The 24,079-nt window shown below is 41.3% G+C and overlaps 1 protein-coding gene across 2 annotated transcripts in view; it reads right to left on the minus strand.

The window, feature by feature from the left end:
- Nup107 (nucleoporin 107) overlaps positions 1 to 24,079 on the minus strand; it is a 43,338-nt gene that overhangs the window by 9,314 nt on the left and 9,945 nt on the right. For both annotated transcript variants that reach the window (XM_031349534.1, XM_031349535.1), the window contains 18 exons: positions 23,775 to 23,878; positions 21,279 to 21,406; positions 20,610 to 20,658; positions 17,616 to 17,687; positions 17,147 to 17,235; positions 16,323 to 16,401; positions 14,764 to 14,877; positions 13,354 to 13,444; positions 13,138 to 13,214; positions 11,659 to 11,718; positions 10,738 to 10,883; positions 10,579 to 10,627; positions 6,827 to 6,896; positions 6,449 to 6,567; positions 5,099 to 5,137; positions 4,450 to 4,600; positions 3,291 to 3,403; positions 2,528 to 2,630 (listed from right to left, as the gene is read on the minus strand). In XM_031349534.1, the coding sequence (XP_031205394.1) occupies positions 2,528 to 2,630; positions 3,291 to 3,403; positions 4,450 to 4,600; positions 5,099 to 5,137; positions 6,449 to 6,567; positions 6,827 to 6,896; positions 10,579 to 10,627; positions 10,738 to 10,883; positions 11,659 to 11,718; positions 13,138 to 13,214; positions 13,354 to 13,444; positions 14,764 to 14,877; positions 16,323 to 16,401; positions 17,147 to 17,235; positions 17,616 to 17,687; positions 20,610 to 20,658; positions 21,279 to 21,406; positions 23,775 to 23,878 (1,653 nt within the window). The remainder of the gene's footprint in view (positions 1 to 2,527; positions 2,631 to 3,290; positions 3,404 to 4,449; positions 4,601 to 5,098; positions 5,138 to 6,448; positions 6,568 to 6,826; positions 6,897 to 10,578; positions 10,628 to 10,737; positions 10,884 to 11,658; positions 11,719 to 13,137; positions 13,215 to 13,353; positions 13,445 to 14,763; positions 14,878 to 16,322; positions 16,402 to 17,146; positions 17,236 to 17,615; positions 17,688 to 20,609; positions 20,659 to 21,278; positions 21,407 to 23,774; positions 23,879 to 24,079) is intronic.

The following is a 24,079-nucleotide window of genomic DNA, read 5'->3' on the forward strand; positions in this document are numbered from 1 at the left end:
CTCGAACTCAGAAATCCGCCTGCCTTTGCCTCCCAAGTGCTGGGATTAAAGGCGTGCACCACCACTGCACGGCTTCTGGCTGCTTCTTACAGCATCAAATTACTGATTTTATTTCAGGTTACAGAATTCTTCAAAGGTCTTGGCAATCTTTCCTAACTCAGTGTGACAGGGACACAAAGGCAGTCACTTTCCAGGACAGCCAGGGTTACATAGGGAAACCCTGTCTCGAAAACCCTCCAAAAAACCAAAAAACAAAAACAAAGGCAGTCACTTTCATAGACATCTATGTCTTCAAGAAAGAAATATTTCCCAAAGGCTGAGAGCTAATGTTATCATTTAAACGATACTATAATTTTATAATACTATACTTTTATAATTTATAATAATAATTTTCCATTACTATAATAGAAACTCATTATTAAATCAGTTTGGTTTCATAATACAAAGCCTGACAGAGAAACTGGTTCTCTTCCCTTTGGTGGAAATATTAAAAACAAAAACAAGTATGTGGTGGCATTCTGTATGAGCAACTGGCTATGGCAGGCAGCTGACTAGAAACTGCATCTTCTCACACTGAGCCGTGTCTTCTCAAGGCTTTGCTTGTGATATGACAAAGCCAAAATTATTCTAGAACATCTTTTAGGAATAGAATCAGAGCGAATATTATTCTGCTTATAGATCCAGTCATATAGCTTTTGATCTATACAACTTAAGTTCAAGTCTCCCTGGTAATTGTTTGGAGAAGCACACAAAACTAGCCTCTCAGGGAGACAAAAAAGGAGAAGTTATCTGTACGAAAACAGAAGGAACCCTTTTTACAGCGAGTGTAAACAAGGGCCTGTGACTGTCAGATTGCAAACCAAGTTGGAAGTGTCCTAACTTCATCTCTGCTACTATGATAAAATAGTCTGACAAAAAGTGACACGGGATAGAGGGTCTCCTTTAGTTCAGCTTCAGGTTACAATCTACATGACAGCAGAAAGTCAAGGCAACAAAACCTCCCGACAGTCACCTCACACCCACAGTCAGGAGCAGAGACTGCAGCTCGCTCTCTGGCCCTCAGCTCGATTACTCTACAGCAGTACAGTTCAGGAAGCCCTGCCCAGGGAACAGGGAGCTACTTTTAAGAGTTGAATTATGTAAACGCTTCTTGATCTCTGAAAGATTACATTTGTTTTCTCTTAGTTCTTATTTCTAGGCTGTCACAAAATTTGTTATCATGGTTTATAAGATGCAGTTTTGTGAAGTTTTATTTTAGGGCATTACTAAGTAATGGATTCCCTGACTGTTCATAAAGGAAATTCACTCTGAAACTGTGAATGGCATGAGGAAGCCTTTATAAAGTGTGCATGGATAGGACTCCTGCAGAGCTTGCTCAGATGTGTGTGCTAACACTGAGATCCAATGCTATCCCCTTCTTTGTGGGATCTCAGCCTTTTACCTGCACATGCAGTGTGGTCCCCTGGTACCTGTTTCTGTCTGGAGATATACAAGCAGGCTTTGCTAAAGAACTACTGACTTGGGGCTGTGAAGTGGCTCAGTGGTTGGGAGCACTGGCCGCTCCTCTAGAGGATCCAGGTTCAATTCTCAACACCCACAGGACACCAATTATCTGTAACTGCAGTTTCAACAAAGCATGCATGTGGTGTACATATATATACACCAGGCAAATACCCATACACATAAAGTAAAATAATCTTTAAAAAAAAAAAAGAAGAATCATTGACTTGAGCCCAGGGTGAGCTGTGTTCTGCAACAGTCGAGGAGCTAGCTGAGGGGTGTATCAGTAGGCAATGTGCTCACTGCAAAGCCCAACGACTGTTGCTCATCACTGGGACTAACATGGTGGAGAGAGAGAAGCTGGAAGTGGTAAGGATATGTAAGTAGGTTGTCCTCCGAACTCCACACACATCACGGCACATGTGTACTCCCCAACTCAAAACAAAAAGTGACTAAAGAACAAGCACCTGCCATTGTGATGGACGAAGGCCAACCCTGTGACTCTAACCTCGTGGACTGAGCATGCTCGGGATAATCAGCACAGGCCTGTAACTTCCAGCTGTTCAGTGTCTACTCAATTATTTTCTATCATGTGTATGAGTGTTCTGCCTACATGTATGTATGCACATCAGGTATAGACCTGGTACTCACAGGGGCCAGAAGATCTTGGAACTAAAATTATGGATGGTTGTGAGCTACTGTGTGGGCGCTGAGAAATGAACTTGGTTCCTGTATAAGAGCAGCGAACTCTCTAAACTGTGAGCCATCTCCACCACCCCAGTAAATATTTACTGAATGAACAGATGGCCATTCTAAAGTCAACTCAAATGGTTTCTCTATGGATCACTGGATCAGATGGAGCACAGATGGAGGCAAGTGACTGCCCAACATCAGCTCCTGAGGGGAGCTACGGTTCTTACCAACTTCCTACCTTCCCATTCACTGAAATAAGTGAAAAGTTCTGCAAAAACAAAACAAAAGTTAGACATGTGGGGATCAGATGAGAAGCCGTAAGAGGACAGCCTACCTAAGAACTTCCTCATGATGGCGTTGCCTTGCCTCAGGGCCTCCGCTCTTTGTGCTGGGTCGAACACCAGCCAGTCGATCACATCGATCTTCAAGCGGTCCTCCTAGTCATTGAATGACGACAAAATCCATTTTACTTCAAAGATAACTGCAAATGAGTGGAGCTCATGACACACTCTAATGAAAACCATTTCTCATGTTTCGGAAAACCTTATTGGCCTGTGAATCTGGAATTAATGACTAATGTTCCACCAACCTAACTCATCTGGTATGGGATACAGGAAACAACCCAGGGCTCAAACAGGTGGCAAGCACTCCAGCAGGGAGCCGCACTTGAAGCCTTCTATAACATAAGTCAAATGTTTCAATAAAACCTTAAAACTGTTGCCAATTTTTGTTATTTAAAAGGCATTGAGGGTGGAGAGATGGCTCAGTAGTTAGGAGCACTGGTTGGTCTTCCAGAGGTCATGGGTTTGATTCTTAGAATCTATATGGTGACTCATAACTATCTGTAACTCTAGTTCGAAGGGATCCAATGCCCTTCTCTGGCCTCCTTGGGTACCAACCATGCATAAGGTGCACAGACATATATATATGCATGCAAACACCAATGCACATAAAATAAATATATTAAAAAAATGTAAAGGCTTTTATGTTTTTTAAAAAGGCAGTCAGGAGCCAGTATAAAAAGGGAAGAAGTTCACAAGGAACAAGATGACAGATTCTAAGTTTCATTAAACTCTCATTCCCCACGCCCACATTACCTCAGTAGTGCCTGTGTCTAAGGATGGAGCCAGGTCATGGTGACTGAATTCACCATTATCTTTCTTCCGAATATTCTCAACTACAGTTTTTGTTATCGTAGCAACATCCAAATCTAAGGAATTTTTGGAAATAGCAAAAAAGAGTAATTATTAATATGAATATTCTTTGAACAGTTATAATATTTGGTAAATTTGGAGTGATTCTTTTTCACACTTTTGGTATTGATGATTGAATCAAGCTTTACAGATGTTAGATAAGTATTCTCCCACTGAGGTACATCTCCAGCTCTAAAACAATACATATTACACAGTGCCAGGGGGATGGCTCAGTGAGTGAAGTGGCTTGCCACTAAGTCAGGTGACTGGAGTTCAATTCCCAGGACCCACACGGTGGAGAGAGAGCATCCCTTCTGTGAGCCATTTTTTGACCTCCACATAGGATCATGGAACTTGAACATGTGTGCACTGCTAAAATTTTATTTTAAAAATAATACATAAATTTAAAAAACATTACATAGAATATTATAATTTAAAAATATTTACACAAGTAAAAGTTTTTTTCATTTTCTAAAAGAATTTCACTGAGATTTTTACTCCTGCTTTTTCCCCCTCAAATAAGACTTACTATAAGACAAATGCCAAACCCAAAATGAAAATCTGCCCACAATGGCCAACCGGAGAGCTGAGAAGACGCCTAGTGGGTAAAGCCTGTGCTGCACACGCATGAGGACCTGAGTCCAGTTCTCCAATGCGAATGAATGAAAAACTGGATGCTGTAGCCTGAGTGTGGAACAGAACTTCTGTGAGGAGAGGAAGGCAGAGGGAGGAGACTCCCCAGAGGCCCCTGGCCCAGCTAGCTTGTTCCATGCAGCAGGAAAACAAGAGACCCCACTTCAAAACACAGTGGAAGATGGGGACCAATATGAGAGGTCATTCTTTGACCTTCACACTTGTGCTGTGGCATGTTCATGCTATGCATATGCGAATTCCTTCCCTTTCCTTTATGCACAAACATATTTTTTTATGTGAGCAGATATAGGGGATAAATATAATAAAAGTACCTATAAATATTCATTTGAAAAATGATATAACAAAACTCATTATTTTATGCAGTATACACCTAAAAAAGCAGTAACAGATAGAATTCTTAACTGCTTACCTGCTTCCTTAGCCAGCTCTAGGCACTGGTGTCGCTGCTCAAATTCTGTAACACCTTCCAAAAATAAGGCATACTGGGCAACGGCGAGGTCTTGAGGCAAATGACAGGTATAGAATGCTATGAGGTTTGTGTGCTTCTCGCTTATTAGCAGCTACAGAACACAAAAATCAAAGTACACCAAATAAATTAGCAGTGTTTTGAGAAAGCTTGGCTTCAAAATTGCAAATATATTTAGCAAAGACTCATAGATATGTGCTTCAGATCATAATAATTTTCTAGAAATGTATTTAGAAAAATTCCAAGATCTCTATAAAGTCAGTGGCTTCCAGAGTCCACAGTATTAAAATAGCATCATTTGGGGACTGGAGACAGATTGAGGTTGAGAGCCCTCGTTGCTCTTGTAAAGGACCCAGGATTGGTCCCCAGTACCCACATGATGGTCCACAGTCATTCATTACTCCATGTGCACACACAAGTGAGCACACACAAACACACTGCAGATACAAACATGAAGGCAAAACACTTATACATATAAAATAAAAATACATGTTAAAAAACAGTACCATTTTGATTTTTGTTTTCATTAAAATAAATAAATAAATAAATAAATAAATAAAACAAAACCAAGTTGGACATTCTAAAAGCTTACCTGTATATATGTCTTTAGAACTTCAATGGAAACTTCCTCCTTCATAGGAAAAACACATAGGAAATCCAGTTATTAACATCACTACTTATAGGTACAAAATACAATTTCTAATAAAAGTTTTACTTTCAAATGCATGAGGAAATTTACTATTTACACTAAGTGGTAACTCTCCAAGCCAAATGCTCATGAGCGCATGCACTGCTTCAGTTCACCTTACACAAACGAACAACCCACCCATTCTTTTTAAACATTTATCTACTGTGTATGCAACTTGTGGGGGTCAGTTCTCTTGTTCTATTATGTGGGTTATGAGGCTTGGTGGCAAACATTTTTTCCCTGCTAAAAGGTCACTGGTCTCTTAGTACGTCTCTCTGTGGGCAGGTCCTGCTTGTTTTATGGAGGAAAGAAGTTCTTCTTCTTTTTTTTTTTAAAGATTTATTTATTTTATGTGAGTACATTGTAGCTGTCTTCAGACACATGCCAGAAGAGGGCATCAGATCCCATTACAGATGGTTGTGAGCCACCATGTGGTTGCTGGGAATTGAACTCAGGACCTCTGGAAGAGCAGTTGGTGCTCTTAACTGTTGAGCCATCTCACCAGCCCCAGAAAGAAGTTCTTATATACCCAGAATCACACAGCTCGCAGTTACTGAGTAAGGATCTGAGTTCAAGATCTTTAAGTCCAAAGCTGTAGCTCTTCACTTCCTGTCACTGTGTTTTTGTGTGTATTCCTACCATAATGTTATCAAACATTTAGAGAAAAGAAACACAGAATGGAAAAAGAAATTATTTTAATTCTCACACAGAATTTATTTTGATTCCATTAGCTTAGTTGGATACCAACGAGGATTAATTTCTTTAAATTTGGGCAACCAGCAGCACTCTGGCCATAGACTAGAATCTACAAACCACTCACAATGAGTTATCAATAGGAAACCATATGAGGTGATCCTGATTGTCAGAAGCCATCTAGAAAAGGCTGAAGTGAGTTTTTCTGGAGATGGCCCACTGTTCTGCATGGCTGTGATGGGTGAGCTCTAAGAGGCCAGGGCCCAAGAGACTTCATCTCAGGATTGCTTCCTGCTGTTAATATGCCTTTTCCTGTCACTATTACAGAGCCTAGCTTTTAACCAAGGAATAACAACAGAGTTAAGTTTCCAGAAGCCTTCAGTTTCTGGCCCCCAAAACAGTAAAAGAGAGTTATAAAACCAGAGATCATCAGTCTTTGTCCTTTGTCTAATGCTGTGTCCTGCCTCAGCAGTGCCTGGGCAGGCCAGGGCCGGTCCCTGGTGATGACAGGTGGGTAACCACAAGCAGGAAGAGCAGACAAAGCTGCCCACCTTTACTTACTTTGGTCTGTAGTCCCAGGGTGCGGAAAAACAGAATGAGGTGTGTCATAAATCGGAGGAGGTGTCCAGGTAGACTGCTTCTGCTCTTGGATAGCCATTTGCTAAATTCATCCATCAAACCTACAAAGCCATCAGAGAAAAGTTTTGACAGTAAGAAACAATCGGGAGAGAAGTGTCACCAAGGACATGCCAGCTCAAATACGGTTGGAGTCTCATTGCCAACCCCAACCACAGGAAACACATCAACATGGTCAGACGTGAGGGGTAATGTCAGTGAAGGACTAAAAGATGCAGTGAGTCTGGTGTACTGCTTCAAGAATGGCTATTTCAAAGAGACAAATGAAGAACTCAGGCAAAGTAAAATCAACCTGTACCTTACCATCAATGTCTCCCAGGATAAGGAATTTCTGAACTATATGGTAATGCTCTTGATTCTCTTCCAGAACTCTCTGAAAAAAAAAGTGTGACATTGCCATAAGTCTTCTGCATTCATTCTGAAGGATGTATTCATTGCTAAATGTCAATTTTTAATGGGACATATACAATGCTAGAAATGAAAGGCTTTAGGAAGATCAAACAAAGAAAGGGAAGGACAATGCCTTTAGGATAATATATATTCATGGCACACAAACCCAGAACTGAACGATATCTCCCATAAGACAACCTAATCTTAGGAAGTGTAATTCTACTTATTATCTCTTTAAAACACCCACTTATTTATCCTGTGTGCGTGCATGCATGTCTATACAAAGGACAAAGGACAAAGACTGCTGATCTCTGGGAGTCTACTGTTTCCAAATACCATGTGGGACCTAGAGGGGAAACTCAGTGCTCAGGCTCAGCCCAGAGTGTTCCCACACTGAGCCACCTGTGGGCCCAAACAACTCTTTACATTTTATTCCTGTTTATCCTGGCATACCATGGCAAACTAGAATGGAAGGGTCCACAGGTCTTAGGCAAAATAAATAACAAGCAGCACTGTGTAGAGTCGTTTTGAGGTTATTTTCTTCTCTGCCTGTCTCTGAGAGCATCACCACCCAGCAGTGAGCAGACACAGGGAGCCATGCTCTTTAAAAAAACAGCTTGCCGGGTGGTGGTGGCGCACACCTTTAATCCCAGCACTTGGGAGGCAGAGGCAGGTGGATTTCTGAGTTCGAGGTCAGCCTGGTCTACAGAGTGAGTTCCAGGACAGCCAGGGCTACACAGAGAAACCCTGTCTCAAAAAACAACAACAACAAAAAACCAAAACAAACAAACAAACAAACAAAAAAAAACAAAAAAAAAAAGCTCATTTTTTTTTTTGTGCCAAATATATTTTCCTAGTAGTCAGTCAACTGTCTTTTAATACTTATTTTTTTGTACATTGAAAACATTTGTTCTATCTGGCATTTATCTCAATGAATGGCATAGTTAAGGCTCTGACTCTGCTCCTTCCCAATGGAAGCCAACTTTGCCAGGACTTTTTCTCTTACATTATCACTGTTTCCTGTGGAACCAAAGCTCACACCCGATAATGCTTGTTATAATTGAGACTGTGGTCTGGGACTTGTTTCCCCACACCTACTCCACCCAGTGCTGCTTGGTCCTTAGGGCGTGAGGAAGCACCCTTCCTGCATTTTAGATAGTTCTTGTCATTCTTGTTTATGCTTCTACTCAGATTTTTCCCTCAAATACAATCTCCTTAAATTATTAGGGTTCTTTTGTTAATTTTATAATGACCGACGTTTTCAAATCTCCTCATTCAAAATTATGTTTTATTTTCCTCGTGTCTTTATGTCTCCCAATAAAGTTCTATTACTGGCTTTATGAGAGTCCTGAAACTCTTGATGAAGTTTATTTCTAGCCTTGTCTATTTAGTCATTCACTGAAACAAGTCTCTTGGGAAGCAGGATGCTGCACCCTCTCCTAAGTGATCATAGCAAGTACAGACAGCTCTGTGATACTGTAAGTTTACCTAGCGACTAACACATTATCTGTGACTCCCACAGCGCTAACCTGTCAGACAGACACTCTCCCTAACCTGAGATGGTTTCTTCTATTCCTGACTTAGTTTTCCATACTCATACTTTTCCCAAAAAATTTATACAGCAACCATAAACCCTTGGCAGAAAAAAACCCAATAATTTCCATACTGTACAGAGTATATTTATGCAATAATAAAAAAATGAAACCTAACGGAAAATAGTTATAGGATATGAGCAGAGAATTTATAGACAAACAGAGGCCGTAGAGACAGATCAGCAGTTAAGAGCAATGGCTGCTCTTTCAGAGGACCTGGGTTTGAGTCCCAGCACAAAGATGGCAGCTAGTAACTATTTACTTTAATTCCAAGTGATCTGATGCCCTCTTCTGGCCATCATGGGCACTGCATGAATGTGGTACACAGACATAATACATGCAGGGAAAACACCCATTGACATAAAATACAAAATTAAAACAAAATTTCTTAAAGGTAAATTCACAAATAGACACAGGGAACAAACTCAGCCCTGTTTCCTACCTACAACGTTGGGCTGGCAAAAATACAAAGCATAAAAGGGAAACAAGAATGTGATTTAATTCTATTTACTTAAAATATGTTTTTAAATTTAGCAAATTCAGACAAGTTGAAATCATGTAACCTTTCTCATCATAATGCAATAAAAGTTAATAAATAAAAAAAAATACAAAGCATGCCATTCGGGACTGAACTGAATGCATAGTTTAATTAACTGCTTGTGACAGTGTCCAATACTGCAATCTGATGCTTTCTCCTGCTGTGCATGTTTTTCTTTCTTTTAGTTTAGTTTTAATTGTATAGCTGGAAGGCACACTCATGCTATGTCATTAACTTAGAAAGCCGAGAAATGTAACTATACACCCGAAGAGTACATCTGCATTCTTGAACCCAGCAACACTGCCAAGTTTTAGAAGACAGCTCTAGCAGGAAGCAGACACATCTTCACACATATACATGTTCTTTACGGTACCAGAATCAATGTGAAAACCTTCTAAAGGGAAACAGTACAGAACAAACACTTGTACACCGGATCCTCCAGAACATTATACAGCCATCAGAGAATGGTGGAAGTATGGCTGACAACAAAGAACAGTGACGTGTATACAGAGAGACTGTGAGGAGACCCACTCTGAGAGCTAACTGAAGGAAAAACTTTACAAAACAAAAATAAAAAGAACATTAAAGCCAGGTATGATGGCACACCTGAAAATTCAGCACCTAGGAGTCCAGGACAGCCTGGGCTCTCAAGTAAGTGCCAGGCAGCTGGACCTATTCCTTCCCTTTCCTTTCCTTTCCTTTCCTTTCCTTTCCTTTCCTTTCCTTTCCTTTCCTTTCCTTTCCTTTCCTTTCCTTTCCTTTTTCCTTTCCTTTCTGGGATTAAAGGTGTGCACCACCACTGCCCAGCTTCAGTTATCTCTTAAAAGAAAGAACCAAACAAAAAAGTTGGCTAAAATATAGCAATTAGCTTGGAGAGATGACTATTAAATGGAAACATGACCTGAACCTTTCCAGCTCTACCTCAGTATACACGGCGCCTGCCTAACACTCTACCTCAGCATCCACAGTGCCTAACATTCTACCTGAGTATACACAGCGCCTGCCTAACGCTCTACCTCAGCAACTACAGCGCCTGCCTAACCCTGTACTGCACTATCCACAGTGCTTATTTGGACTTGAAGGCCATGGAGAAAGATGTAATGTGTATGTGTTGCTATGTGTACTGTCAGAGGAAATAAGGATTAGGGGCTTGGGCTTGGAAGGAATTATACAGGTCTTACTGCCCACATTAAAATTGTTTTGTTTTCACAAGTGCATATATACATTAATTGCTGAAAACAAAAAACCTTAAAAAAATGTTTTTCATTTTGTTTTGAGACAGGGTCTCACTACAAAGTCCAGCCATTCTAGAAGTCATGGCAAGGATCCTGTCTCAGCCCTCTGAGTGGTAGGATTACAACACAGACTACCAGGCCTTATCCAATAAATATTATTTTTTGAGATCTCTTATTTTGATAGCAGTGAGGAAAAGATGAGAAAGGAGATTTACATATTTTCTACTTTTCAGTTACACTGTACAACTACGTAACATTAATTTCATATGCTACATGTAACAGAGTTATGTTAACATTTACCTTTTTATCAGTGGCTTGAAGTTCTTCAAAAACTTTTTCTAAGGTCCAACTACAAAAGCAGAAAAAACAAAAAGGGACAGAAATGACAATGTGAAGAGTGCTGTGCAGCCAAACTCCCTGTAGTGACCGCCACCGTGCCTGTCACTGAGCTCTACTCACTTCGCTTCCATGTACTCTCGAGGGAGCTCTTCACTTTCATCTAGTGTCATTACTGATGTCCGAATCTCCTGCTCCACCAGGCTGTCCACCATCACCCGGAAGTAGGCCCACACTGTGTCTTCCCAGGTATCACAGACCGGAAGGAGCTTTTCATCCATTCCAACAGAGAAACATGGATACAGTCAGCAAAGACAAAAGGAAAACCAATTACCCACTGAGCACAAACTTTAAAAACCATCTTCTGATGACACTGAGGGGTTTAAAAATATATACCAAATAACCTTTCTACCAAACTAGAACTTTTGAGAAGTTTGTGATTAAGACTTTTCTATACCAAATTCACAGTCACACTGCATTCTAATGACAAGGGGTATTTCAAATCATCATGAGTCAGAACAGCTATTGAAATGTGAAGAGCAAAGGCGCTCTGGGGAACGCACATGGGCTAAGCACTGCATTTCTACATATACTCTGGGTACAGGAGTCATCAGGAAATAGGTGCTGTGATTCTTCCTGGAAGAGCCAAGGGCATGCCTACAACCTCATCACAGAGGAGGCTGGGGTGGTAGGGTCATGAGTTTGAGGACAGCCTGATTTACAAAGCAAGATCCTAGTTTCAAAAACCCAAATAAAAACATTACAGCAAAAAAGCAAGTGTGAGCCAGAATGAGCCACGTATCAAGAAACTATAACAAAGGAACAACAGAAACAAGCCAACAGTTAAAAAACCATACACAGAAACAAAAAATGGCATGCACACATATGTGGGTAGTGTCGCAGTAAGCAGGCTGTCACTGTCCTGCTGCCTGACAGTCTCTGGCTTGGAGGAAGCAGCTCAAGTCTGCTACACACAACTGTGGGAACACTTTAAGTATTTGGCTTTATTCCATAGAAAGAGTTAAACATTACCACATTGCATACCTGCTTAAGATTCCCACTCAGTGCTGCATAAATCGCTCTTTCATATTTATTAAAAAGTTCCTGAAACACAATGAGTAAAAAGATTTGTGATTATTACTTTTCCTAGTGTGTGGGTCTCTTCATAATTCTTAGTCACTTAGTTTTTAAATGATATCCAGTGAATATAAGTTCATTCGGGTGGTATTTTATTTTCATCAAGTAATCCCAAAATCTTTAGGGGGAAAAAAAAGTCAACATTAAATCTCAAATACAGAGAGCACACAAGGCCAGTGCAATTGAAGCTCTGGTCACTTATGGTAGAGCTTTAACCCACACAGATGTAGCCCAGGTAGTACTCTCTCCTCCACTGGTTTCAGCAGCACTGCCTTCCCATGCTGGCCTGGGAACAATGCCAAGCTCAGGAGGCACTGCTTTCCATCCATTCCTAAGCACAGTGAGAATCATCACCTTACCCTATTTTACTGTAAGGGCTCTGTTAACGGAGTGTCAGCATTTCTTGTCATCAAACAAGCAACTCTAGAGACTCCCCTTTCTACTCCTATGGTGCCATCACAGGTAGCCTGTATCTCTTAGTGGCTGGGTAATCTAACAGGCCCCTCATTACATCTGTGATTTCAGTTACATCATGGTTAGTTTGCATGGCCATGCTACTCTTCTTAAATACTCTTGCTCTCAGTTTTCTGACATCCAATTCAACAAGCAAATTCCAGGTCTTTAAAAAAAGAAGTGCCTAGTTTATTGTATTACTAATTTATCAACTGTTTGACCGATGTAAAAGTCTGCTTTTATTGCCTCTAAAAAACTTTAATTTTCATTTCATTTCAACACAATTATTACTGTGTGTGTGGAGCAAACATATGTGCACCCATGTGCAGAGGTCAAAGGAAAACTCTGAAGTGCGTCCTCTCCCTCCTCCATAAGGGCCGCCAAGCCTCTGCGAAAGTGACTCTACTTAAAGAGCCATCTATCTGGCTCACGTTTTTATTCACTCTCCACATCACTGATGACATCTTAAAGCATTTTCTTATAACCCCAGTCGCCCACAAACCCTGAGAGACTGCCTGCACAATCCTGCATTCTGTGGGGACTTTAAAAACGTGTTCCTCCTGTCACACAGGACTGGTTCTATCCGGCCTCCCAGACTTCTCACGGCTAGAGCTTCCCAACCTAGGCATACACCTTTAACTCCTTGAGTCTTCATTTTCAACATCCCAAATCTATTAAGTTTTCAAAAGTTAGGTGTGATGTCTTCTGAGAAGCCGGCTGAAGCTGTGGTCCTAGTCTTCTCTATGCTCATATGCTTCGGCCTCAGTGCCTCTGCCTCACAGCCATGGTTAGCTCAGTCCCTAGCCATCAAGCCCATTCCTAACTTGACTACAGCCTCTCTCCATGCTACACTGCACATTCATAACTCCTCAGCACCATCATTTAATTAAACTGGATGGAAACTAAGTCTCAGTGAGTATTTCATCATCTTACATCTTCAGCCATTCTCCAGCAGCTAATCTTCCAGATCCGTCTATATGGATTCCCTTCAACAGGTTCTAGCTCCGTCCCTACAAAACAGAAAAGGAAAAGTCGCCATTTAAAAGGAGCATTTCGGGCACTCCTAGAAGGAAAAGCTGCCATCAACTAACATTGGCATACGGAGCTAACTACCTCCACACCCAACTCTCAGAACAAAACCCAACGTACCTCCATTAACATTAGGGTCATGGTACAGTTTCCAGCCCTCCAGGGTTGCAGCTCGCCATGCTTGTCCACAACGTTTACAGAGCCGTTGTGCCTTCAGAAACCAGAAGGGACTGTTAGTGACATCACTGGTGCAGACCTGAAAAGCACTGTGCTCTGTGGTAAAGCAAACCCAGAATGACAAGACTAGCTATCAAGGAGCAGCAACGTCACAGGGGATGACAGAGGCAACTGGCAATGGCATCCCACTTTACCCACAAATGTGGATGGCTGAGGCTGTTACTTTTTGTTCTGTCAGGGCTGGGGATCAAGCCTGGGCTTCACACACACGAAGCAAGCACTTTATCAACTGCTATATACTGAGCACCTTAGTTTTCTAACAATTCCCCCTTTCTTCATGTTAGGCTTGCTAATAGGGCACTATGGCACTCACTCACTAACATGGAATTTTACTAAAGTAAATGGAGTTGATAGACCATTATTTATAGAATAAAAAGTTATTATAAAAAATCTCACCGGGCGGTGGTGGTGCACGCCTTTAATCCCAGCACTTGGGAGGCAGAGGCAGGCAAATTTCTGAGTTCAAGGCCAGCCTAGTCTACAGAGTGAGTTCCAGGACAGCCAGGGCTATATAGAGAAACCCTGTCTCAAAACACCAAAAAAAAAAAAAAATCTCTATAAGCCAGGTGGTTATAGTGTATGCCTTTAATATCAGCACTCAGGAGGCAGAGAGGCCAGCCTAGTCTACAGAATGAGTTCTGGGACAGCCAGGATTACACAGAGAAACCCTGTCTTGAAAAACTAAAACGAACAAACAAAACTAAAACCAACCAAACAAAAACCACCTCTATAATGAGATCTACCACTCATTTAATCCATTGATACTTCCTTAAATTCAGCAACCAGGAAAATGTCAGAGGCAATGAAGTCTTTTTTTTTTTTTTTTTTTTTTTTTTTTTTTTTTTTTTTTTTTTTTTGGTTTTTTGAGACAGGGTTTCTCTGTGTAGCCCTGGATGTCCTCGAACTCAGAAATCCGCCTGCCTCTGCCTCCCAAGTGCTGGGATTAAAGGGGTACACTACCACTGCCTGGCTGGCAATGCAGTCTTAAGTGTGTAAGGAACATCACCCAGTGTCATGCTTAAACATGAGAAGGAAGGAGGCTGTGACTAGAATATCCAGTGCAATTCTCAATGGAATAAGGCAAAGTCTGGGTTGCTGAAGAATTTGCTAAGAGCTCTGGAAACCAGAGGGCACTCACTGCTTGGAAGTCACAGCTGTGTGCTCTACTTGGAAATGCCATGAGGGTGGAGCAGGACACTGGAGGGGACTACAGCACTGAAGAAGCACAGCCGGCCACCGAGACTCTTTGAGCCTATCACCTGGACCCCCGATCAGCAGGGCCACGCCACTCACCTCTTCTGTCATGCCAGCACGGATGAGAGTGAAGAGGTACTTCAGCAGTCTGACCTCATCCTCTCTGTCCAGATCATCAAGCGGCATTTTCTGTCTAATGGGAGCATCTGGGTCCTGTGAAAAACAACCCCCACTATCGATACAAATTCAGAACACACATACATTGAACACTTTTGTTTAGTCATTATTTACTACTTTAGTGGATCATGCATACAGTGCTAGCGATCCAGTTGGCATAGCTCTGCTGTTGAGATCATAAGCTACAACACTGGCCCTACATGCTCCTACACACATCATAAAACCATGATGAATCTATATGGCATGTACATACAGAAGTAAATGACTTTAAGCTCAGGGTACCATTTCCCTAGTCAAGCTGGGTCAGGTAATGCTGCATTATTTGAGCTTATTCCCTCACTATACTTACAACAGACCTAGAAAATGAACAGACACAAAGAAAAACCCAAAGGACTGTGACTAGAAAACATGGCCCTTTTGAGAACTCAGGGCAGGAGAGCTCACTAAGTACTCGGTTTGAGATTACTCTCATGTAAACCACAAATGGAGCTGGAGGTATAGCCCAGTGGTAGAGAGGCTGCCCAGCATGTGCATGGGCTCAGTCCTCAGGAGAGTAAAACACAACCAAACAAATACAACACCCAGACCCGCAAAAACAACAAAGCCAACTGCATACTAGTCACTAATGAACAAGTCAAAATATTCCAGAGCGCTCAGAAGGCAGGGGGAGGGTCTCAAGTTCAAAGCCAGCCTGTATGACACACACACACACACACACACACACACACACACACCAATCAATCAATCAACAAACATACAAACAAACAAAACCCCAAAAATGAGGCTGGAGAGATGGCTCTGCAGTTAACCAGTTTGGTTCCCAGTACCCAGGGTGGGTAGCTCACACTACCTGTAACTCCAGGTGGCCCAGGTGCCTCTTGTGATTTGTGCAGGCACCTGTACTCACAAGTGCACATGTTCCCACACAAATATACATATGCACAAATAAAAATAAATCTTGAAAAACACAAATTTCCACAGAATTTCTAAAATCATTACTCTTACGTACAACTTTTGTGTTTTTGAACATTTAGTGACAAATAGCACACACAACCACAATGAATTTCAAACAAAAATGATTTTAATGTGACTAAAGAAAGGATATCTCTTATCTTTAAAGTCAACCTTAATTTCCAAAAGCACTTACTGTCTTGGCTAGTTCTAAGTTAATTGACACAAGCACCAGTCATCTGAAAGGAGGGAACCTCAGTTGAGGAACAGCCTCCGTAAGATCCAGCTATAGGGCTTTTTCTTCCCAGCCCATTGTGGGTGGGGCCACCCCTAGCCTAGTGACCCTGGGTTCTATATGAAAGCAGGCTGAACAAGCCGTGGGAGCAAGACAGTAAGCAGCATCCTCTGCTCTGCATCAGCTCCTGCCCCCAGGTTCCTGTCCCAACTTCCTTCAATAAACCCTTTCCTCCCCACATTGCTCTGGCTGTGGCATCTCATCCCAGTGACAGTCATGCTAGCTAGGAACTCACCAGCTCCGTGACAAGAGGACGGGTACTTCCTATGTAAGACAGCAGCTGCCGCTGCTTTAAGGAGTGGAGGGTATTTTCCCTGAAAAAAGAAATATCAGTTTTCTAAAGGGGCAATCTGAATATTTTTTTCTAGATAACAACAACAAAACAAAAAACACATCCCATAAAAGTACACCTATATGTTCAAAACAAAGGAAAAAACAAACACAAAACAACAATGAATGTAGAAAAACGCACACACACAAAAAAATAACACAGAAAGGCAGTTTGTCTCAGTTGAAGGAGGCTGGTGAACTCCTTTTCATGCTTTGGTGTCAATCAGAGCCTGCATCTGCTGAAGTCTTTGCCTTTTACTGTGTCATCTGTGTAGTCTCAGATGGTCTGGAACTCGCTGGTATAGCCCTGAGACTCACCTGCCTCGGCCTCCCAGTGCCGGAACCAAAGGTTCGTGCCACCACACCCGTCAGCCCCAATTTGTTTTCAGTATTTAAGAAATACTGAAAGTCCAGAAGTTAAGCCCAGAAGATGGAGATGGAGTTCCAGAAGGTTGTAAACCATCCAACATGGGTGCTGAGAACTGAACTGAGGTGTTCTGGAAGAGCACAGGTAGGTGCTCTTAACCACTGAGCATCTTCCCAGATGCCTGTATTTTCTCAATAGTGTCTTTTCTTCTCTCTTTTTGAGACAGGTCTCTATGTAGCCTGGGCTGGCCTGGAACTCAAAAGATCCATTGCTTCTGCGTCCCCTGGGATTACAGGCGTGCACTACCACCTCCCGGCATAAAATGTATTCTTGCAAGAAAATACAAAGGCTCAGTAACTTACCAATATACCGATTTTGCATAAAACTCAATATTGTCCGAGAAATCTCCAATCTCATCTTTGGCAATACTCTCTAGCCAGTCTACCACCAACTACGAAAGAAACAAAGTAAGAAATATCACTGGGACTCAGAAGTGCTTTATTTTTGGTAGTCCTTCCACCCTTAATCTGAAGTTTCCAATATCAAAAAACTTTTTCCAACCACGATTTTTACTTTATTGAGATAAACAAACATACAACAATGAATAGTATTTCCTATAGGACTAATGCTATCTTTAATAGTCTATCCTTGGAAACAGAAAGGTTATAATTATTTAAAAGTTAAAGAACAACATTCCAAATTTCTTTTAATTACAAATAAGGAAAAAAAATTAGGTAAAAAGAAAATTAAAAAATATTTTAGGTTAAAAAAAGTCATTTGCCTTTTCTCCATGATTCTTTAAAAGAAAGAATTTAAGAATTCCAGCCGCACCTGGCTCTGCCGGACCAGCGAGTCCCTCTGAAACAGTGCTTCCACAACCGTCTTCTCGCTGGCATTAATACCCTGTGACAGAGACAGGAAAGGGAGGGAAGAGAAGCCACTCTCAGATGACTTCAAGACCAAGGCCCATTACAAATGAGCACCTTTAACAATCTGTGTATTTATTTACCCTTTGCTTTATAGGGGTTCTCTCTCTTTTTTTTTTTTTTTTAAGACAGGGTCTCACTGTGTAGCCCTGGCTGGCCTGGAGTCCACAGCGACCTGCTTGCCCCTGCCTCCCAACTCCTATATTGAAGGTATGTATCACCATGCCTAGCTGTGTATGTATTCTTAAAAAACATTATATATAGGGCCTGGAGAGATGGCTTTGTGGTTAAGAGCACTGGCTGCTCTTCCTTTGGACCCAGGTTCAAATCCCAGAATCCACATGGCAGCTCACAATTGCCTGTAACTCCAAGAACTGGCATCCCACACAGACATAAGTGAAGGCAAAACACCAACGCACATTAAAAAAAACAACACAAACCAAAAAACACACAAGGCACAAAACAAACAAACAAACAAAAAGACCAACAACAAATCAAGAATAAAAATGATTTTTGAAGCCAGGTAGTAGTGGTGCACTTTCATCATACATTTGTGGGGTAGAGACAGGGGGATAGAGCTCTTGAGATCGAGTTTCAGGACATTCAGGGCTACACAGAGAAACCCTGTATTGAAAAACCTAAATAAATAAATAAATTTTAAACTATACACTGTTTACTTTTCACCCTATAGTTTAGTTTGTTCTACTTGGATTTTTAAAATTGCCTGTGAGCTGGCATATAGCTTAGTGTCACAATGTTGGCCTGAACAAACGTGAGCTGCAAGCACCGCGTGAAAATAACATCTCCATTTCCACAGATAGATAAGGGAAATGCACGCAGGCACATGGAGAGAAGGAAAGATTGCTGGCTATGGTAGGGTGGTGTGTGCCTATGATGCAGTGGGGGTGCCAAGAACTCCAGTCACCCAGGCTTACAAGGCAAGATCTATTCTCAAACAAACAAATATGGCTCCATCTCCAAATTATACAGAGAGTTGGTTGTAGTCATGTTACCATGTCAGAACTTTATTTTCATTTAAAACAGCAGAAGTTAATAGGCAATAAAACCTGAGTGCTACCCAAGGTGTTTGAAACTGTCTTTAAAGCCAGGTCAGGGGTACACACCTGTAATCTCTGTATTTAAGAGGTTGAGGCAGGAGGATTAGAGTATGAAGGCAGCCTAGACTACACAGCAATACCTGGCTAAAAAACGAAAGCAGAGACTGGAGAGATGGCTCAGCAATTAGGAGCACGTGCTGCTCTTACAGAGGACTAGGGTTCAATTCCTGGCATCCTTATGAGGCTTACAACCTAACTTCAGTTCCAGGGATCCAGCACCCTCTTGTGACCCCAGCAAGCATCAGATACACATGTAGGCCAACACATAAATCTCAAAAAAAAAAATTTTTTTTTTATCTACAAGAAAAATATGACACCAGTGTAACAGAGTACTTGATTAACTCTCTAGTAATACTACGCCTTATGAGTGGACACATGCTTTAATATCTAGAATACTGGGTCTGGAGAGAGGGCTCAGCAGTGAAGGTCACTGGCTGTTCTTCTAAAGGGCATGAGTTTGATGTTCATCATCCACCCACACGGGGGCTCCTAACTGTCCACTGAACTCCAGTTCAAGGGAATTCTCAGGCACACATGGTACACAGACATAAATGCTGGTAAAACACTTGCATAAAATGATAAAATAATTTAAAAAATTTGGATCTGGGCCTACATTAGACCTTATCTCAAAAACTAAACCAAAACCAGAGAGGGGCTAGGGGTGTATCTCTGGACAGGAGAGACAAGCCAGCAGCAGCAAAAAGCCTGACCATAATAGGCATTGCTTTCACAGACATTTTTGCTCACCCTTCAGTGAACAAGTTCATCTGCACATTCTTCAACAAAAACATATACCAAAAAACTAAGATTTTTAAAAACTTGTTCTGAAGAACTTGCACAACCTTGCACATCAAGATGATGTGAGGGTATTGTAGAAATAGACCACAGACCTTAAAGTCTTTGCCTAATAAAATCCAGCGGTACATATAGGAATACCACATGACCCATCTTAGCAGAAATAATGCAGTATTAGGAAGCTATCATTATAATCCTTTATGACAATAAACTACAGAAAGTTGTTAACAGAAACTAAAAGAAACAAAACCCAAAAAGACCACTGACTGTTTCCAGCCCCTTCCAACCATCAGCAAACAAGCTCCCTTTCTGACCAAGAATTACACATTAAATGATAGTCGCCTCCAACACAGAGAAGTAAAGTAAACTACAACAGTGAAGATGCCATTTTATCTTCACACACACATAAGAGGTGCAGCTGGCAGAGCTGCCTGGCATTCATGAGGCCTGACTGGGTGCCATCTGCTCCCTCATAATACTGGCAGTTCTGACCTGACAGGCAGATCTAGGCCAGTTTATACTTCAGGAGACTGTCTCAAAAATTCCCAATAGTAAATAAATTAATATTTATTAATTTATTATGTGTGGTGTGGCGGTGTACACCTATAATCTCAGTACTCAAGACGGGGAGACAGAAGGGTGGAGACTTTGAAGCTGTCTGGACTACAAAAACTATACCCTGTCTCAAAAAAGGAAAACAAAAACAGAACAAATTGTTTAAGATTAGTTTGATTATATGTGCATGTATAAAATGCACATTTGATAGGATGTAAAACCAAGTTATTCCATTAAATAACTCACAGGATAAAAAGAACTTTGACCTTTACCAATAAATATAAATACTGGATTATTTTGAGCATCATCTCTGTACTTGTAAATCTTTTTTAATAGGAAAATGAAAATAGAGAAAATAGAGGGTTGAAAAATAAAATCTCCAAAGTGTAATGGTAAAAACCTGTGATGGAAAAAATTAATAGAAAACTTACAGCAATTGCAAACATATTTTCTTCTTCTAATGAAGACTGTATTCTGTCTCTGGGGAAAATAATACAAAATAAAAAAGGTTTACTTTACACAAATGCATGAAACCACCTGGTAAGCTGTTCCACACTCTGTTAGGCAGAAACCACTGAGATACAGTGAGCTCCATCCTCACATTTAACATAGGAAGCAAGCAGTAACTTCGTCATCACTTGAGCGAGTACCGACACTGGACAAAAAGGGCAGACACCACTGCAGCCTCAATGGCAACTAACCAAGGGCACGGACCTTTTTCATATGACAAAATTAAGCATGATTTTCTTTCAGAATTGCATAATAAAACCCAAACCACCACATCTCTTTCTTTCCTTACTTTCTGCAGCTCGGGCTCCCCTCAAACTTTCAGCCCTTCTGCCTCCACCTCTGGGATTACAGGAGTATTGTACTTTGTCTGGCTACAGACTGATAACATTTCAGCTACCAGATTTATGACCTGATGGCTCCTCTTCCTCATAACTTAATCTCCATACCTTAAGAATTAGAAATGATAAATTCCAAGATTAGCAAAGCCTATCCTAAGACTACTCCTCATTAACACTGAATTAATTTGCCTAACTGCCTTGTTAGCTTCTGTTATCTCACTTACAAGTTGTATGAGCTCTATACAATGTTACCTATACAAAGAAGCCAGCAGCCTCCACGTGACCATCTCCTGTTGAAGAAGCCAGAGCATACTGGCTGTCTTTGAAAACTTCTGCAGTCCAGGCGTTGCTCGGCTCACTATTTTACCCAGGATATTTACCTAAACGAAAAACACAGAAGTAAAGAGGCTGCTTGTCCACCATTCTGAGTTCCTAATATCTCTCTGCATTAAATACAGAGTGCTAACTCGAATCTTGTACAGTATAAATACACAAGCATATACATTTTCCTGACTACCTATGTTTTTAATAGAATGCAGTGTAACATCCTCACAAGAAATGATGCTAATTTGAGCAGGATATATTTATGTGAATATACATAAAAGCTTAATACACTTTAATCTTCAGATTCAACAACACTAGCCACAGATATATATTTTTTTCTCCTCACATATATACCCAGAGGATAAGTTAAATTTACCTTACAAAATCGTATAAACCAACAGCAATAAGTATCTTAAAATTGTCTGACAAATTTGTTAACAAACCAAGAAAATAAAATTCTTAAGTTTGGTACCAAAACATGTTATTTCTAAACCAAACGTCAGCAAAGTTCTTCCTTTCTCTAATTTAGTGATCTAGAACCCTTTTGGTGACTGATCACTAAATTTTGGGCACATAAGAGAATCTAACAAAAACTACTCAAATATTTTCCTTGAAACATGTACAAAATTGTTTAGCAGGAGACTTAGGTACTTGAGGCAAAGGAAATCTGCTAGAGGTCCTGAGTAGCACACCTAAGGGGACTGAGACATCGTCATCCTCATTAGAATACAAGACTCACACTCACTACCTACCCTGTCAGAAAGCACCCACAAAAGACATGCTCTATCTGAAGACTAGTGCTTAGGAAGAGTGTCATCTGTATATCAGTCATTTACGGGATCCTCAACTGAGGGCTGATGAGATGGTCCAGTGGGAAATGTGCTTGATTCCCACAAGCTGTCCTCTGACCTCCATACAAATGCCCCCTTTCATACACTAAAAAATATTTAAGCTGGGCGGTGGTGGCGCACGCCTTTAGTCCCAGCACTTGGGAGGCAGAGGCAGGCGGATTTCTGAGTTCGAGGCCAGCCTGGGTTCAATTCCTAGCACTTCATAATTGTACCTCATTTCCAGAAGACCTGTACCCTTTTTTAAGGTTTAGTTTTTAATTAATTACATGTTTGTGTGTGTCTGTGGTGAGAAATGTTCTCAGGGATGGAGCTGCACACAGAAGTTAGAGGAGCTGGGTCCCACTGGAGCTGGACTTTCAGGTGGTTGAGCACTACTCAATACAGATGCTTGGAATTGAACTCAGAAACTCCTCTGAAAGAGCAGTCTGTGATCTAATCACCTGAGTCACTGTCCAGCCCAGACCTGACACTCTTATGCAATATAGACGTGTGCATGGAAACCAATACAACAAACAAAGAAACCAGAAACTGTTAAATGCTAAAAGATACAATGGCGCCAGTGGTATACTCCTTTAATCCCAGTGTTCAGGAGGCAGAGACAGGTAGATCTCTGTGAGTCCAAGGCCAGCCTGGTCTACAAAGTGAGTCCAGGACAGCCATGGCTCTGTTACACAGAGAAACCCTATTGTCTTGAAAAACAAAAGCAAAAACTGTATGCTTTGTGTATTCATTCTGACTTTTGAGATGCAAATGTGTGTTGTGTACTTGCACGTCTGTGAGGGTGTGTAAAGAGTGTGTGCTTGCACGTTGTCGTCAGAGGTCTCCTCCTTATTTATTTATTGAGACTATGTCTCAGCATACAGCTTTGACTAGTCTGGAGCTCAGAGATCAGTTTGCCTCTACTTCCCAAGTGTTGGAATTAAAGGCATGTGCCAGTAGACCCAGTTTGCCACCATAATTTTTGAGACAATGTTTTTCCTGAACCTGGATCTCACTGACAGGATAGGCTAGCCAGCCAATAAAGCAATCCATCTGCCTGTACTCTGACATTCTCTTAACACCACTTCTCCTTGAACCCCTCTATCTCTCACCCCTGCCACGTATTGAACTTAGGTCCTCATACTTGTGTGGCTAACACTTTATTTGCTCGGCTGTTTCCCAAGGCAATATTCTGCTTATTCTCACATGTGACCATTTTCTGAAGTTATGTTCCTTGTTTTATAAATAGTAATTTTAGGTTCACAGCAAAACTGAATGAAAGCTAGAGAACCCAATATTCCTGCTCCCACATATGCATGGACTCCTTCATTATCAGTATCTTGCAATACGGGGTGCATTTGTTACTGTCAGTGAATGGCCTCCTGGATCTGTCTTGTTGCTCCCACAGGTATGGCCCTGGTGTGCTGGGAATCTGAACTCAGGCTCCATGCTCTCAGAGTAAGGTGTTTTCTCACTAAGCTGTCTCTCTGGCCCCAGACTTTCTCTTCTAAGGAGCAGATTCCCTTTTTTCTCCAATGAGACAAGAAAACCTCAAGCACTTAAGCTGACCAAACATGGGACAGAATTAACTTACCTGACTACCACAAATATTTTCATACTCTTCTACAAGATCAAAGACTGTGGTTGAAGAGTGCTTCAAGAAAGATTGCAGGAAATCAGAGAACATACTCATGGATGCTAAAATGTAGGGAACAAGGGAACACAAAGTCAGTAACATACATTAAGAAATCCTATTGGGGGGCTGACGAGATGGCTCAACGAGTAAAAGCACTGACTGCTCTTCTGAAGGTCCTGAGTTCTCATTCCAGTTACCACATGGTGGCTCAAAACCACCCATAATGAGATCTGACGCCCTCTTCTGGTGTGTCTGAAGACAGC

This window comes from Mastomys coucha, unplaced genomic scaffold, assembly GCF_008632895.1.
Source record: "Mastomys coucha isolate ucsf_1 unplaced genomic scaffold, UCSF_Mcou_1 pScaffold4, whole genome shotgun sequence".
In the NCBI taxonomy this organism is placed as follows: Eukaryota; Metazoa; Chordata; class Mammalia; order Rodentia; family Muridae; genus Mastomys; species Mastomys coucha.